Here is a 15,088-nt window from a genome sequence, read left to right on the forward strand (position 1 = left end):
AGTACTCACCCAACCCAGAGCAGCAAGGAGCCATAAGAGCATCTTGCTCGTGCCCTCTGAAAGCCAGTCCACAGGTCTACCTCGCTGCCCAAAAGAGCATGTGTTGGACCTGAGTAAAGGCGTCATCTTTGCAGAATCCCATGAGGATATAATGGTGAAAATGAAAATGATACACCCTTTGTCCTCCTGGAGTATATGGGGTAGTTAAAGGGAAAATAATTTAAAAGAGTAATTTTTTAAAAAGAAAAGAAAAAATGAGGAAAAGGGGAAAGGAGAAGGAGATATGGAAGGAGGGAGGGACAAAGAGAAGGAAAAAGGATAAGAAAATAAGAGAGGAAGGAATGGAGGGAGGATGAAAGACAGCAGAGAGGTTTGGAAAAAGGAAAGGAATGCAAAGGATAGGAAGGGCCTGGCACAGAAGCCTAGTGACTAAAGTCCTCTTCTTGCACGCACTGGGATCCCATATGGGCACCAGTTCTAATCCCAGCTGCTTCACTTCCCATCCAGCCCCCTACTTGTGGCCTGGGAAAGCAACTGAGGATGGCCCAAAGCCTTGGGAGCCTGCACTCACATGGGAGACCCAGAAGAAGCTCCTGGCTCCTGGTGTTGGATTAGCTCGGCTCTGGCCGATGCAGCCACTTTGGGGAGTAAATCAGCGGATGGAAGATCTTTCTTTCTGTATATCTGACTTTCCAATAAAAATAAATAAATATTGTAAAAACACGGAGCAAGGAAGGAAGGAAGGAAGAAAGAAAAGAGGAAGGGAAAGAAGGGAGGAAAGCCAAATTTAAAAAGAAGCACAAAATTCTGAAATTATAGCTGTAAGAAGTATTATAAATGAAAGGTAAATTGAAATATGGCAGGGGTTTCCTGAGTTTCCCAAGGAAGAGTAGGAGGTAATTGTCCAAGGAGAGAGGAAGAGAAAGGAAGGGCCACATGTTCATGCATGAGGAGTAAGCACCACACATCGGCACACTCCAAGACGTGAAAGAAGGCCAGGGAGAAGAGGGGGCTCTGGAGGGCGGAGTCCTTGCGAGCCGTTGTAGGAACGTGCTGTTTCTGAAAGCGGGGAGCCATTGAAGTCTCAGCCAAGAGGAAAATACATGGACACGTTTGCCTAAGGTCATGAGGATACAGAGCAGAACACACTGAAGGATCCAGGGCATACCGAGAGACAAGTAAGGAGTCTATTGTAAGAGTGCCAGACAAAGATGATGATGAAATAGTGGGGAAGGGGTGGGGGAGGGAGAGGGTGTCTCAACAGTGCAAAAACATGCACAAAAGAACGTGACAAAATAAGACTGAATGGGAGTCATGGAAGCTGAATGATAGGTGTCATTTTTTTTAAAGTGTTTATTTGAAAGGCAGAGTGACAAAAAAGGTGGGGAGTCAGAGGGAGAGGGATCTTCCATCTGCTTGCTCACTCTCCAATCTTGCAAGAGGCAAGGCTGGGCCAGGTAGAACCACATCAGGCCATAGGAAGCCCAGCGCTCAGCCGTCAGTGCGGTCTCCCAGGCACGTTGGGGGAAGTTGGGCTGGAAGTGGAGGAGTGAGCCTTGAAGCAGCACTCCCGCATGTGCTGTGGGCGTGCCAGGTGTCTGTTCAACCTACTGTGCCACATTGCCAGTTCCCATAGTTATGGTTTTTTTTTCCTCTAGTTTACACATCAGAGGCATCTAACCCTATGAAATATTGGTTATTATTTCTTTTTAGCAATTTGATGAGCATTATTTATTTTTAATGTAACAGTGTGTGTTTTAGGTTCATGCATTTTAAAGTTTTATGAGCTGTTTATGCAGACTTGTAAAAAGCTTTAAAAAATTGAACTGATTCCTAGGCAACAACAAATGCTTTCCTGGCAGCACAATTAATCCCCAAGTACTTGGCACCTTGTGCAGAAGGTTGATTGTATTTGTGTTTTCCTTGGTTCATTTACTCTGTTTCCTTTTTAATTTGCTCAACAATAAGTATAACTGATTAGTTACTCAATATAAGGGTTTGAAAAGTATACAATATGATGGACATTTGGTAATTGTTCTTAAATACACTGTGTTTGCTTCTAGTGACTGTAAGATAGCTATCCACTTGGACTGTCGTTTGTATCATTTTGGATTTGCTGCAAGACTGAAAGCCTGATTTTTTTTTTCAACTACAGGAATGTATACAAAGACTACCGCTTCCTTGAACTGGCGTGTGACTCACAGGAGGATGTAGACAGCTGGAAGGCATCGCTGCTGAGGGCTGGGGTCTATCCTGATAAATCTCTCGTAAGTTGAATGGATCTTTCATTTATAAAGTATTAGCAACAGGGCCTGGCACAGTAGCCTAGTGGCTAAAGTCCTCACCTAGCATGCACCAGGAATCTATATGGGCGCTGGTTCTAATCCCGGCTGCTCCACTTCCCATCCAGCTCCCTGCTTGTGGCCTGGGAAAGCAGTCCAGGACGGCCCAAAGCCTTGGGAGCCTGCACCCACATGGGAGACCCGGAAGAGGCTCCAGCCTCCTGGCTTCAAATTGGCACAACTCTGGCCATTGCGGTCACTTGTGGAGTGAATCAATGGATAGAAGATCTTCCTCTCTGTCTCTGTATATCTGACTTTCCAATTTAAAAAAAAAAGTCTTAATAACCATGTTTAGCAAAACTCTCATGGGTTTACCACAGTCTTGACTTTGACTTCATTTACTCTTTATACATTGCTTTTTATAAGGCTTTTTCTCCACAGGGTTTCTATTTTGAAAAGTTAACCATTATATTTATTAAATAAAATGCCCTACTGTGCCATAAAACATAATGGATGTGATCTCAGGCAAGAGAAAGCTTTTTGTTTTATTTTAAAATTTTATTTTCCTCTCTGTGTGCTAATCCACTGTTGTCATGGAATTAATACAAACCATATATCACTAATCTTAGCACCAATATTTCATATTCTTAAAAATAGGCTTCTTGTGAAAATGTACTTCTTTTCATTATTTCTGTGTTGTTTGTATTCACAGTCACATCTATATCCAAACTCTGTTTAATGTCATTGTGAGTATGAAAGGACAACAAAAAATATTTTATTCTCATTTCCACTTATCTTTATTAATATATTTCAAGTGTCTTGGAGACACTTTTCTCATTCAAGTTAATAAACAGACCTTCTCTTTGTGTTCTTTGCAAGTAGTAATACTGCCAGACCAGTGTGATTTGGCACTTCGCAAGTCACACCAACCAGCGTGCACTTGCGGATAAAGCGGCTGCTTTGAGCACATCTCTACACTGCAGCTTCCTGGGAGTCTCTGTGCCATGGGAACTGGAGGACTAGGACTGAGCCCTGGCTGGTAGTGCAGCCGGGCCCCGGGCTGCTCCTGGTCTACATCAGCGGGAGGACTAGGACCGAGCCCTGGCTGGTAGTGCAGCCGGGCCCCGGGCTGCTCCTGGCTCAGCATCAGCTGAAGGACTAGGGCTGAGCCCTGGCTGGTGGTGCAGCCGGGCCCCGGGCTGCTCCTGGCTCAGCATCAGCTGAAGGACTGGTAGTCTGTGATTTGCTTTCATGAGAACATGTGACGTATGGTGCTATGGGAGTCTCTGGGAGTATTTCTGTGGAAGATCTCAGATCTGACTAGATATCTGGAGCAGCAGTAGAATTTATCAGAGTTTTCTGATTAACAATAGAGGATTTGTATCAAAAATTTTTTTGCTATTATTTTAGCTCACACATAAACATCTTAAAAGTGATTTGTTTATTTTTAAGAGAAATGGAGAGAGATCTTCCAGCCGCTGGTTCGCTCCCCAGATGGCCACAGCAGCCTGGAGCCACAGGGGTGACAAGGTGCCTACACCTAGGCATCTTCTGCTGCTTGGCCAGGTCACTAGCAGAACAGGAACAGGAACCTGAGCACCATGACATGAGCCAGCACCCGTTTGGGATCCCAGCATCTCAGGCAGCGTATGCCACAGGCACAGGCCGAGCTCACACACACATCTGAAGCTCATTCCAGCCTGCCCCTCCTGCTTAGTTGGTCCTGCACAATCAGCCTTCCCCACCCTCCCTGTGCCTTTCCAATAGAAGTTAAATCAGATGTTTCGTAGTTACCCATCTTTCCTCCTGTTTGGGGCGCATGGATTTGCACAGGCACTTGCTACTGTAAGAAAGCAGCCTAAGCGTTGGAAGACACTTCAACTTTTGATTTCCCTACTAATCATTGCTTCCCTATCCATGACACAAATACTGTGTATTGAAATGCACATGCACTTAATTTTTTATTCAGTGATTCCACAAAAACCTCAAAATCATGTGCTCTTTACCAGGAAGCATCCTAGGAGCTCATGACCCAGAAACGATAAGGCCCTGCTCCCATGGACCAGACACTGAACAGGCGAATTATGTGGCACTAAGGTTTGAAGTTAAAGGGACAGTGACGATGAGGGAGGAGTAGGATGATCACAGGAGGCTCCTTTGAAGAGCTGACACGTGAGGATGATCCTCGGGGGAAGGAGGGAGCAGACTCTATGGACCCCTGAAGCATTGCCGTCTGCCAGGGAGAACAAGCACCTGGCCAAGCACAGTGCTCCAAGGGGCAGCAGGTGGCCAGAACGTGTGTGGCTTTGTAGGTGGGTGAGCAGTGGCCAGGGAGCAGATGACAAGGACGAGGCTGAGGGCTATGGATTTCATTCTGGGTGTGATGGGAAGTCCTAGGTTTCTGCCCAGTTCATAGCATGAACGCTAAAAGTTCAGTGTGGCTGTAAGTTCAGACCTTCACTCAGATTCCAGCGTCCACCTCCATGCTATGAGGTGTTGGTCGCTCCCTCAGCCTTTTACACTTCAAGATTGTTATTCCTAAAGTGGAGAGAGCAGCCATCCCCTAAAGGATGGCTAGTAGGATTCAGTGAAATAATACGGGCAAAGCATTGAGCAAGGCAGGTGCAAGTGAGCACCTCTTTCCAATGATGATGACAACATATTCAAAATCTACCAATTTCTTATTTTAAAGCCGATGATGCAATGCATCTCTTGTGAAGGAAAAATTATCATGACAAGGCAAATTCCCCAATTATCTGGATATTTGAACCTGGATTTTTGTGTTTGTATAGCCTGACATCAGGAAAATGGTCAAACAAACATATGTGTTTTTGTAAGAATACTCACTTTTAACTATATCTAAAAACCTTATTGGATTAGTTTTGATCCTTTGTACATCCAGGTTATTTGTTTATAATCACCCCTGTGGTACATTGGCTAGAAAGATTTAGTTGCTTGCAGTGCAATCTTAATTCCATCCGTAAAACAAGACAGGAAATTAAACTTGGCAGTATGCCATGGATGTCACATTCCTCAGTTTCCAGCATGAGGAATATTTGCATTTCTTATGCACTGCATAGTCTTATAGGTCATATTAAACAGTTGCTTAGCTTACAGATGTTTTAAATGGCAGCTGAGTGCTGGAATCAGTCAAGTGAGATGCCTAGGTACAGATTCCAGTTTGTGAACCCTCTTCCATTTGAGACTATTTTAGAGAGCTATTCCTAAATAAGGAGTTGATGAGATCAGATTAACCTTATAGTCCATGCCTTTTTCTAAGTAAAATATGTCCTTTCGCTTTTCTCAGCCATTGGCTCAGCAATGCAGCAGCCAATTGCTATCTTTTTAAAGAAGATTTATTTATTTTTATTGGAAAGTCAGATATACAGAGGAGAGACAGAGAGGAAGATCTTCTGTCTGATGATTCACTCCCCAGGTGACCACAACGGCCGGTGCTGCGCCAATCCGAAGCGGGGAGCCAGGAACCTCCTCCAGGTCTCCCATGTGGGTGCAGGGTCCCAAGGCTTTGGGCTGTCCTGGACTGCTTTCCCAGGGCACGGGTAGGGATCTGGATGGGAAGTAGAGCTGCCCGGATTAGAACCGGCACCCATATGGGTTCCCAGCACATTCAGGGCAAGGACTTTAGCTGCTAGGCCATGCTGCCGGGCCCACCAATTGCTATCTTAACAAACATTTCTGTGTCGGACCTTGGGATGTGCTAGCTCACAACATTCTGCTTTTTGCACAAAACTTTGACAAGAAACAATTTTCAAACTCTGATTTTGAATAATTAGACAAGTTTGATATCATGTAGATGAATGGTGATGACCAGAATTTGAATGAAATGGCATTTTGTACAGATTTCTGTTCACATAATTGAGTTTTATATGTAACTTTTGTGAAATATCTCACTATATTTTTCCCATGATATCCACATGATGGAATTCACATTTTTATGTAACTCATGTCAGACTGTCCTAATGTCCTGTTTCTCTTATCTCGTATAATTTCTTCTGTAATTTCTTTAAAAACGTGTCTTTTTTTTCCACTTCTCTTCTCCCCCCATCTTGTTTTTTATTTCCCATCATCTTCTACAAAGATCGAATTCATTCAATTCCTACTTTATAGGAATTCCAAGTCTAGCAGATGAGAAAATCACGACTAATTCTAGTATGATCCAAACTTCAGTGAGTCATCTGTGTGAAATGTACCTGCCCAACTCTTAGTGAGTTCTCTAATTAACTTACTTTCAAATTCCATTTCCCCTGGAGCATTTTTTTATTACTCGAGCTCACATAATCTGAATCCTCAGAAACATTGGAGTCCTTGTCGGAGCAGCGGAGTATCTGCTTGTGAGATGGAAATGAGCAGTGCGACCTTGAGCTCCTTGCTTGTCGATCTCCTGCAAACATGCATGGAGTGTCGCTGAGCCACAAACTTAGTCTCTGTCTAAATCATATTACAATCTGACTTTGACTGATGGCATTTTATTTCTACTTCTTCATTAGATTGAAATGATAACTTTTTAAGCATAAAACTTTATATTGCTAAATAAGTCATTGACCTAGTGGAAGCAATTAATACTCAATTTCACGGATGAGACTGAGATACAACTAAGGTGTGGGGTTTCAGTGGCTGAAGTTATAGTTAAATAACTTCAAAAAAGTTATTTTACAGAACGTGTATAAATTTTTCCTATAAATGTGATGATAAATAAATGAATTAGTTAAACACCTCAAGAATGTGATGTAACAATAACAACAGACTTTTCTGGCACAGCTTTGCAGCTTACAAAATGATTTAAATTATATATACATGGCAAGGAATTCCAAATTCAAATAATTTGAAATGTAACGTGTACAGTGGAGTGAAATAGACTTGCAGTCAGCTTCTTTCATGTTTGGGTCCCGATCCTGCCAGTTGTCAGCCATGGGCTCAGCCAGCGTAAGCCTCCAGTCATTTATTCTTCTTTGAACTCAAAATAATACCTTTCTCGGGGTTAGGTTGAAAGATTGTAGGTCACTTGCTCTGTCACAGGAGGCCCTCTATCAGGTGGATGGATGTGCAAGGATCGGCCTTAATGTTAGTGTTCAGAATCATTAGCGTGGCCATGAAATCGGACTCTGCGCTTTAGTAGGTCCCTTTTCTTCGGAAGCTGTCAGTGGGATATGGGAGGGCGACTTTCCTCATCTGTGGGCTCAGGGAGCCAGTGCCTTTTCCTGCCCTGTGCTTGAGGGCCGGGGGGCTCCCTCAGACTGTCGGGAATGGGAAGTGGGAATTCACAAGCCTTTCCTCTGAGAGAAGTAACCTGAGCCCCGTGAACACACTGCAAACAAGCAGGGCACACACTTCCTTCTGCAGGTTTGTGCAGTCAGCTATCTCCGAGCTTGCTAAAAGGTTTCTATTAGCTGTGTGAAAGGCTCATCCTCTCCTTTCCTGTATCATTTCTTAGGGGATTAAAAGTGACAGTGGAAATGGAAATACCCCAGAATTTCACTTTTTTCTGAACACCACACTGTCCTGGGCCTCACTGCTAGTGTGTTAAGGAGAACTGCCCTGCAGGTTGGAACCATCTGAAGATGAAGTCCCCGTGGTAACTTCAGAAATTGCTCTTGGATAAAGTTTAACAATGATTTTTTTTTCTCTCTGTCAAACAATAGTTGGGGAAAAGGATCATCCTAGAGAGGGATGGGCAAAGATCTCCACAAATATTCATGAATTATGTGATGACCACAACACAGCCCCTGCACACAGCTTAACTCTTAGCTTTTTCATAGTGCTTCATACAGAGCTTAGCTACATAGCCAATTCCAAATTGTTCGTATTCCTCCAGTGACAGCGTTTCAGCTCTCTGAACAGAAAGTATGCCCATGGAGCGGAGCGTGGAATTACAGAGCATGTGCGCATCCGGCACTCTCTCCCTCAGGATGGCCAGTCGGGAAATCGTTGAGTGGAATGAGGGTGGCCAAGCCACAGCCCTTCTCCTGGGCGTTTCTTGTCTTCAGGATTAGGGCGTCCTACTGTGTGACATGGTGCTGCCACTGCAAAGAGAAGCATCTGCCATGCAGTGAGGAAGCTGGGCAAACCTGAAACGTAGCTGGTAGATCAAAAGCCGCCCTGTCATAGGATGCTGCAACCTCCTTTTCTCGGAAGTGTTTCCAGCAGTGCTACTGGACTTTGTAGGGAGAAGCAGGGACTCTGTTCTCTACAGTAGTATTTTGCACCAAATAAGTTTCCCAGTGGAGATTATAATTAACTTGATTGAACAGTAGACACTGGTCTAAGAGGGGCCTCCCTTTACCTCCCCCCCCCGCCTTTATTTCTATTTGTTCTTTTATTTACATCTTAGCTAAACCGGTGTGTTCATGCTTATATTATGTTCTCTCACAATACCAAGAAACTTCTCTGTGCTGTGTTCTCAGTGCCTTTAAACTCTGTTTGTTTGTTTAACTATGGTGTCCACGATGGTCCCCGAATCAGGCATTTCCCCCGAGCCAGCAATTGCATCTGTTTTCCATATAGCGTATTCTCCTGGGGTCAGTGCCTTACTGCTCTCCAGAAAGGTGGGCTGTGGATCATCTCCAGCACAGCTCGGCTCTGCAGGCTGGGCTGAGACGCCACCCCCATCTCGCTGTCCTCCACAGCTGCACACATGTTGCTCACAGCTCTTCAGCCACACTCTGCAGCGAGAAATTCCTTCTGGGCCCCTTGTGAGAAGAGTTCAGATCTGTTGCCTGCCCATATCCCCTCACATCTCCCCCACAGGATCTAACCTTGGGAGGACTCGGGCTGCCCTGGGAGTAATGAATCACCATTCTATTTTTTTAGGCCATATGCGAGTTAAATTGTTGGATATAAATCATGCTCGCGCAGCTCCAGTTTGAAACAGGAGACTGGTTCGCCCGCCGCCCGCTGCTGGCTGCTTTCCCTGTCTCTATCCAGTGTCGCTTTTAGAAAGGGCTGCATTTTTCAGACTAACCTTTCCAGACCCATTTTCTTGAATGTGAACCAGTGTTTATTTTGGCAGAGTCCCCACTATACAGCCTGCATTTCTTATGCCAACCCAAGAAAAACTCCTAATTTACAAAATAAAGGCACGGTACCAATGGACCTGGTAGCTTGGGCTGCTTGCCCTGCCTCCCCAGAACCACCCACTTCTTCCCTCAGTCCCCCTTCTCCCTTCTTTTTCCACCTTCTTTGAAACCAAGGGGCAGTGTTTGTTTAAAAAATGCCCTGGCTGGTGAAATTTTCCACTGCTTGGCATGTTGAAGGAGGGGCTGGTAGGAAGGGGCAAGCCAACATGCTAAATGCTGGGCCTTTTATGCACACAGCTCGCTTATTACCAACTCAACCAACGCTTTCTGGCCGGGTTCCCATAGCCTAAGTATTCCAAGGAGAAACAAGAGGGGGAAAGCTCTGTCATAATTTTCTGCTGTTATAAACGTATGCTTTCATTTAAGTTAAGTGGATTCTTTGACTTGTCCGTGAGCTCTTGATGCCGGATGTGTGTGTGTATGTGTGTGTGTGTGTGTGGGATGTCAGTGAATAGTTAAATTGCTTGTTTTGATTTTGCTCTAGCAAGAGAAACCTCATCCTTTTAACATAACTTTATGTTTAACATATTTCTTTTCTTCCCCCCGCGGCTGCGTGCACAGGGAAACAACAAAGTAAGTTCTTTGTCCTGCTCTGTCCTGTTCTTTGTCCTCGGCCTCCCCGCCCCCCACCCGCCCATGCATGTGTCCCGACAGGCGTGTGTCTGTGCACGTTAAAGTGACTGTCATCTGTTACAGCGCACGAGTTCTATGAGGTGTGCAAATGTGGGCAGAAATGTGTGTTTGGACTACCATAATGGCTGTTCTGTTTTGACCTTTCTGGAAGGGAAACATATTCTTGAGCATGGAGTGCTGGGTAGTCCAGAGAAGTAGATATTGTTGTAAGGAATAAGATTGACATGAAGAGCAGAGTGCATGAGCTGCAGTAATGAGGAAACTTTCACAGAAAGGGTGTGCCAGTCTCACTGTCAGAAAGTCGGTGCTGTTCAAGTTTTTGGTGAGAACAACAATGAAAGCTCTGGTCTTAATGTGCAGTTACGCAAGCCCAGACTGTGGTCCTAAGTCGAAGTGTAGCTGGCTTTGTCACTGAAAGTGACCTAGATCTGCGCTCTGGCTTTGAAGGTGCCTTAAGATGGACGGAGGAGGGTGGGGTCAACTTCGGGCTTGGCTTCTGCGGCCCTGATGTATTGCAGCTGGATGGAAGCTGGAGGGTGCGGGGAGCAGAGCGGGCGCCCGCACGTTTGGTGTAGACGTGGGTAAACGGCAACGCAAATGGTCCCTGATGGATAAAGGATCAGTGGAATATGGCGTAAGATTGCTGATGCGTTTAAGTTTTTATTCAACTTCCCCCTCCCCCAAATCACTTATTTACATTAGAAATGTGACAGTAATGTAGTTAGGAAAGACAGTCCTCAGGTTAGTGAAATGAAGGATTTTTTTTTTCAATGGGGAGATATCAGAGCTGCTTCCCGGCAGGTGGCCTGCCTCAAACAGGCCTCATTGAAGACAACGAGAATTGAGAAGAATCTGTTCTATACGAGCTGGCCTGCATGTTTAAGCCAGCTGGAATTCATCAACATTGCAGTTCATAAGCCATACATCTAAAATGTGAAACAAATGGAGGAAACCTTTTTTGTTTGTTTTCCACCAAATTAATGATGGAATGTACTATTCTGGAGTAAGCTGACACAGGCTGTTGGTGCTGAAAATGTATCATTTAGTCATTTTATGGATTTATATCTAGATATGTTTTTATAACCCAAGTAATAATATTTAATAAAGTTATTACTTGGAAAGCACGATGTAGGCATTTGTGAAGGCATAACGAGATGAATTCTGCCTACTTACAAGATACTTTTTAAAAATGGAAGATAGTTCAGGGAATTAAAGATTTCTCCCATAAACAAAGCACAGGATTTCTAACTAATGCTACCACTATTGAGGAAAAAAATCGCTTGAATAAAACACAAAAATGTATCCTTTAGGTGTCATTCCTTTAGATACATTGTAATTCCTGAATGTGGAGGCTGTCCCGTCTGCTTGTTGCATTACATAGAGTCTCCATCTGGACTTTGCACTGGTTACATCTCGTGTTTGCCGTGGGCTCATTGAAAGGGCACTTACAGGAAGTCTGTGCAGGCCGAGGGTCTGGGAGCCAGTTGCTGACATTGGGGGGAGGTGCTGACTCGGAGGCCACTCGAAAAGCTGTTAGAATGTCTTTTTCACTAGTGATTCCAAGGTGATGCAACAACATTTGTGCCTCTCTGTGTGAGAGTCATCGATGGACTGTGTTTTTGGTGGATTTGGTTCTTTGTGGTCATAAAATGTTCAATTTAATACTATTTACTGATTTTCAAATAATATGATACAGTAAATAATAAAATTTAAGAATTCCAAGTACTGCTCATTAAGGCTACTTCTAGGATGCTACCGAGAGCCTCAAGGCCCAGAAGCCACCTGTGCATCTGGAACAGGTGGTGTGGTGCTTTGGGTGCTGATTAGCAGGTAAATGTTGGTTGATGGATATGAAAGCTACAAATCTTTATTCTTTTAATTTTTAATTGAAGAGTGAATAGAAGTGCCTTTACAGGTACATTTATGTGTTGTCCCACAATTTTAAAAAATTGTTTACATTATGAATAAGTGATAATTTATGAAAAGCATAATGCTAATGCTTTAGGAGTGTGATCATTATACTGACCATAGACTCTGGCACGAGCACGCCTGCTCGGATCACACACGGCACATCTGCATGCTATTTCCCTGTGGCTGGGAATGTCAGCGCAAGTGGAAGACGCTGGGACACAAGCTGTGCTGTCTCCAGAGTGCAGGTCTGGAGTCTCCGTCCCTCTCATTTGGAGTTGTCCCCAAGGCCACATACCTGACTTGTGCCAACCCTGTCCTTGAGCCAGCCAGACTCCTCGGACCTGCAAGCCAGTGGTTCATTTAGTTCATGGCAATTTGTTATTTATGATGTTAAACAAACTCTTAGCAGAGCGAAATCTGCTCAATGAATGTTTCTTCAGAATGGCAGAATGGCTTTGTTTTCGCACACACATTAAGTGTGATGCACACGGTCTGGGCTGTGTGGAACAGAGCTGCTCTTTTCGCTCTCAGTGACAGCTCAGCTGATTTGCTTGACCAAGGTTTAGATTATCCTTAGAGTTGGAGGGTTAATTCTCTAAACTCCAAGAAAAGTAGCTTCTACCACTCGTGCATATACAGGCTTACGTCATAAACACACAATGGACGGAAATTTCGAGGCTCACATTTGTCCTGGAATAATAATAAGGATTTTGTTAATTGCCCTTAAAAATCAGATTTTTCCCCTTTGTGAAGGGAATCACAGTTGCTCAGAGAAAATTCTCTTTCCAGGCCCACTTCTTATTTTTTCCTGTGAACATGTTTTTATGTTGGCATGGCAATATCCTGCATTGTTCAGGGTAGAATCTGTCTCCTTAGATGGTTCCCCCTGGGCCCCTGGACCCCTCCTGGACCCCTCCTGGACCCCTGGACTCAGTGCCTTCACTAGGAAGACTGGGATGCAGGCTCTCTCAGCCAGCTGTGAGAATGGGAGCTGACCCATGAAGGAACGGAGAGATCATTTGGGGTGTTTGTTTTTCTTGAAGAGAATGCATTTGTTTAAAGAGCAGAGTAATGGTGAAAGACAGAGAATTTCCATCATCGGCTCACTCTCCCAGCTGCCCACAACAGCTGAAGCCAGGAGCCTGGAACTTCATCGGGGTCTCACAGATGAATCTCCCATGGGAGTGGCAGGCGACTCAAAGATGTGAGATTATTAACGCGTCCCTCCCAGGACGCGTTAGCAGATAGCTGGATCCGCAGCGGAAGAGCCATGGCTTAAAGCAGGCCCTCCAAGGTGGATGTTGGGCCACCCAGGCAGCAGTGTAACCCACTGTGCCACAGTGTCTATCCCTGTTCTTTTTTTTTTTTTTTTATTCACTTGTTGAGTACGATTATAAGCTGCAGTGTCATTTTCAATCTGATAGTTTCAGGTAGAAATCAATCTCCAGTCTTACCCCCAGAGAATAGCCATTCACTTTTATTCTTTAATTAAATGACTTCCCATTGCTGATGTTTCTAGAATTTAGTTGATTTTTAATTGTATCTTCTTATTAAAGACTTTGATTTTTGTTTAAATATCTTTGAAGGCCAACTAGGTGAATTAAAGGTAGAGAAAAATGTAAAATATAAGGAATAAGATGCTATAACAAAAACATTTCTTAATTGCATTGGTACAGAAATACAAGTAAAACCGGAAAAGAATCTTAAATTTAGAAATTTGTGCTGCTAGAAGTCAGGTTATAGGAAATGGCTGTATTTAACCTCTTCACTTCTGGCTCTTTAAGTTAGAGAAATTTGCAACCACTTCACTCATTTCAGTCCCTTTAAACTAAGGTGGGCTGTACATCTTGGAGGAGAGGATCATTTGAAAAGGAGAAAATCCTAATATGGAATTCTTAAGTTACTCTGTCTTTAGGAAGTGTTAGTGTGGTTAAAGAATCATTTTATCCAAATTGGGGAATCTTGATATTTTGGAGAAGGAAAGGAAAAAATCAGCTTTGAACATCTGTTTTGAGAACATTGAAGATTATCTGCGTGTTGATCCCTAACACATTCAGTGGCCTTAGTGGACACGGTCAGCCCCCACTTCCCACTGGTGGGAAAAGTCTTCATTGCCTGGGGCACTTACTCTGGTAATCCGCTGGTGTCTCTCTGATGTCCGTTAAATCAAGTAGCATCAAATGTATTTGAAGGAATACAGATGTTTAATCCGTAGGGTTAGGATGAGTAGGGTTAGGGTTTATATTTTTTTTCAACTCCTGCATGATTGTCCTCGGTCACGTGAGAGAATCCAGAAACTCCCTCTTCATCCTCTGGAAATATCCTACTGACGATGTGTTGTTATCCTTCAGTATCACATGCGTATTTCCCCTCTAACACTTAAAATATGTATCTGACAGCCAGAACATTCTAGCAGTACAGGTACAGGCAGTTCAACTGCAAATGTTTGTTCTCTTTGAATAATCTGTATGCGTTGCTTGGCTTTCTCAGAGAAATTTAACAGATCTGTTTTCCTGGAATTTTAGCAGAGTCTTGTCTTTAATGAGATTTGTGCGTAATCCAACAGGACACCATTAATGCGCATCTACAACTGAAGTGTCTCTTGGTGTTTGTAACGCCAGTAAACCCTTGGTTCCTTTCTTGTGGGGTAGCCTTTGGGAAGCTTGATTGACGTGTACTTCTTTGAACACTGACCGTGACTGTGACCAGTTGGCAGAAGGACAGTTCATTTAGAGACAGGAAACTGAGGAAGTTGGTTGAAAGCTGTAGTTTGCTCCCAGGTGTACTGAACTTGCCGGATAATCTCGGTGGGGAAGCAAGAATGAATTTGTTGTTCGCAAAGACAACAGTCCGAAGACTTCTGAAGGGCAGGTAGGGTTTGCTTGCGAATTTTCACTTTGTCCCTTGTGTTGAAAATGGAGAAACTTCTCTCTACTTAGTGAGAAATAATGTTTAAGACACAAGGGTTATTTTGACACACTTTCGTCACACAGTGTTGAAGATTTTTCCTCCATGTGTGTTTGTGATGTTCATTAATGAAACTCATTTAGCAAGTCTACCCAAAGGAAAGTATTGTACACCTACTTTGAAAAGATATTGCCAAGTGTGATTTAGGAAGTTTCATTGTGATAAGCTTTGTTTTAAAATATGCCCTTACAGAGCATTTTT

General features: G+C 43.7%; 1 protein-coding gene across 6 annotated transcripts in view; it reads left to right on the forward strand.

Annotated features, from left to right (window-relative positions):
• DNM3 (dynamin 3) overlaps window positions 1-15,088 on the forward strand; it is a 501,537-nt gene that overhangs the window by 407,852 nt on the left and 78,597 nt on the right. For 5 of the 6 annotated variants that reach the window (XM_040984259.1, XM_040984258.1, XM_040984260.1 and 2 more), the window contains one exon: window positions 2,156-2,267. In XM_040984259.1, the coding sequence (XP_040840193.1) occupies window positions 2,156-2,267 (112 nt within the window). Of the gene's footprint in view, window positions 1-2,155; window positions 2,268-9,937; window positions 9,950-15,088 lie in introns of all 6 variants that reach the window. The other variant, XM_040984262.1, reaches the window with a different exon arrangement.

The sequence above is a fragment of the Ochotona curzoniae genome, unplaced genomic scaffold, assembly GCF_017591425.1.
Source record: "Ochotona curzoniae isolate NIBS_2020 unplaced genomic scaffold, NIBS_Ocur_1.0 contig_4105, whole genome shotgun sequence".
Taxonomy (NCBI): Eukaryota; Metazoa; Chordata; class Mammalia; order Lagomorpha; family Ochotonidae; genus Ochotona; species Ochotona curzoniae.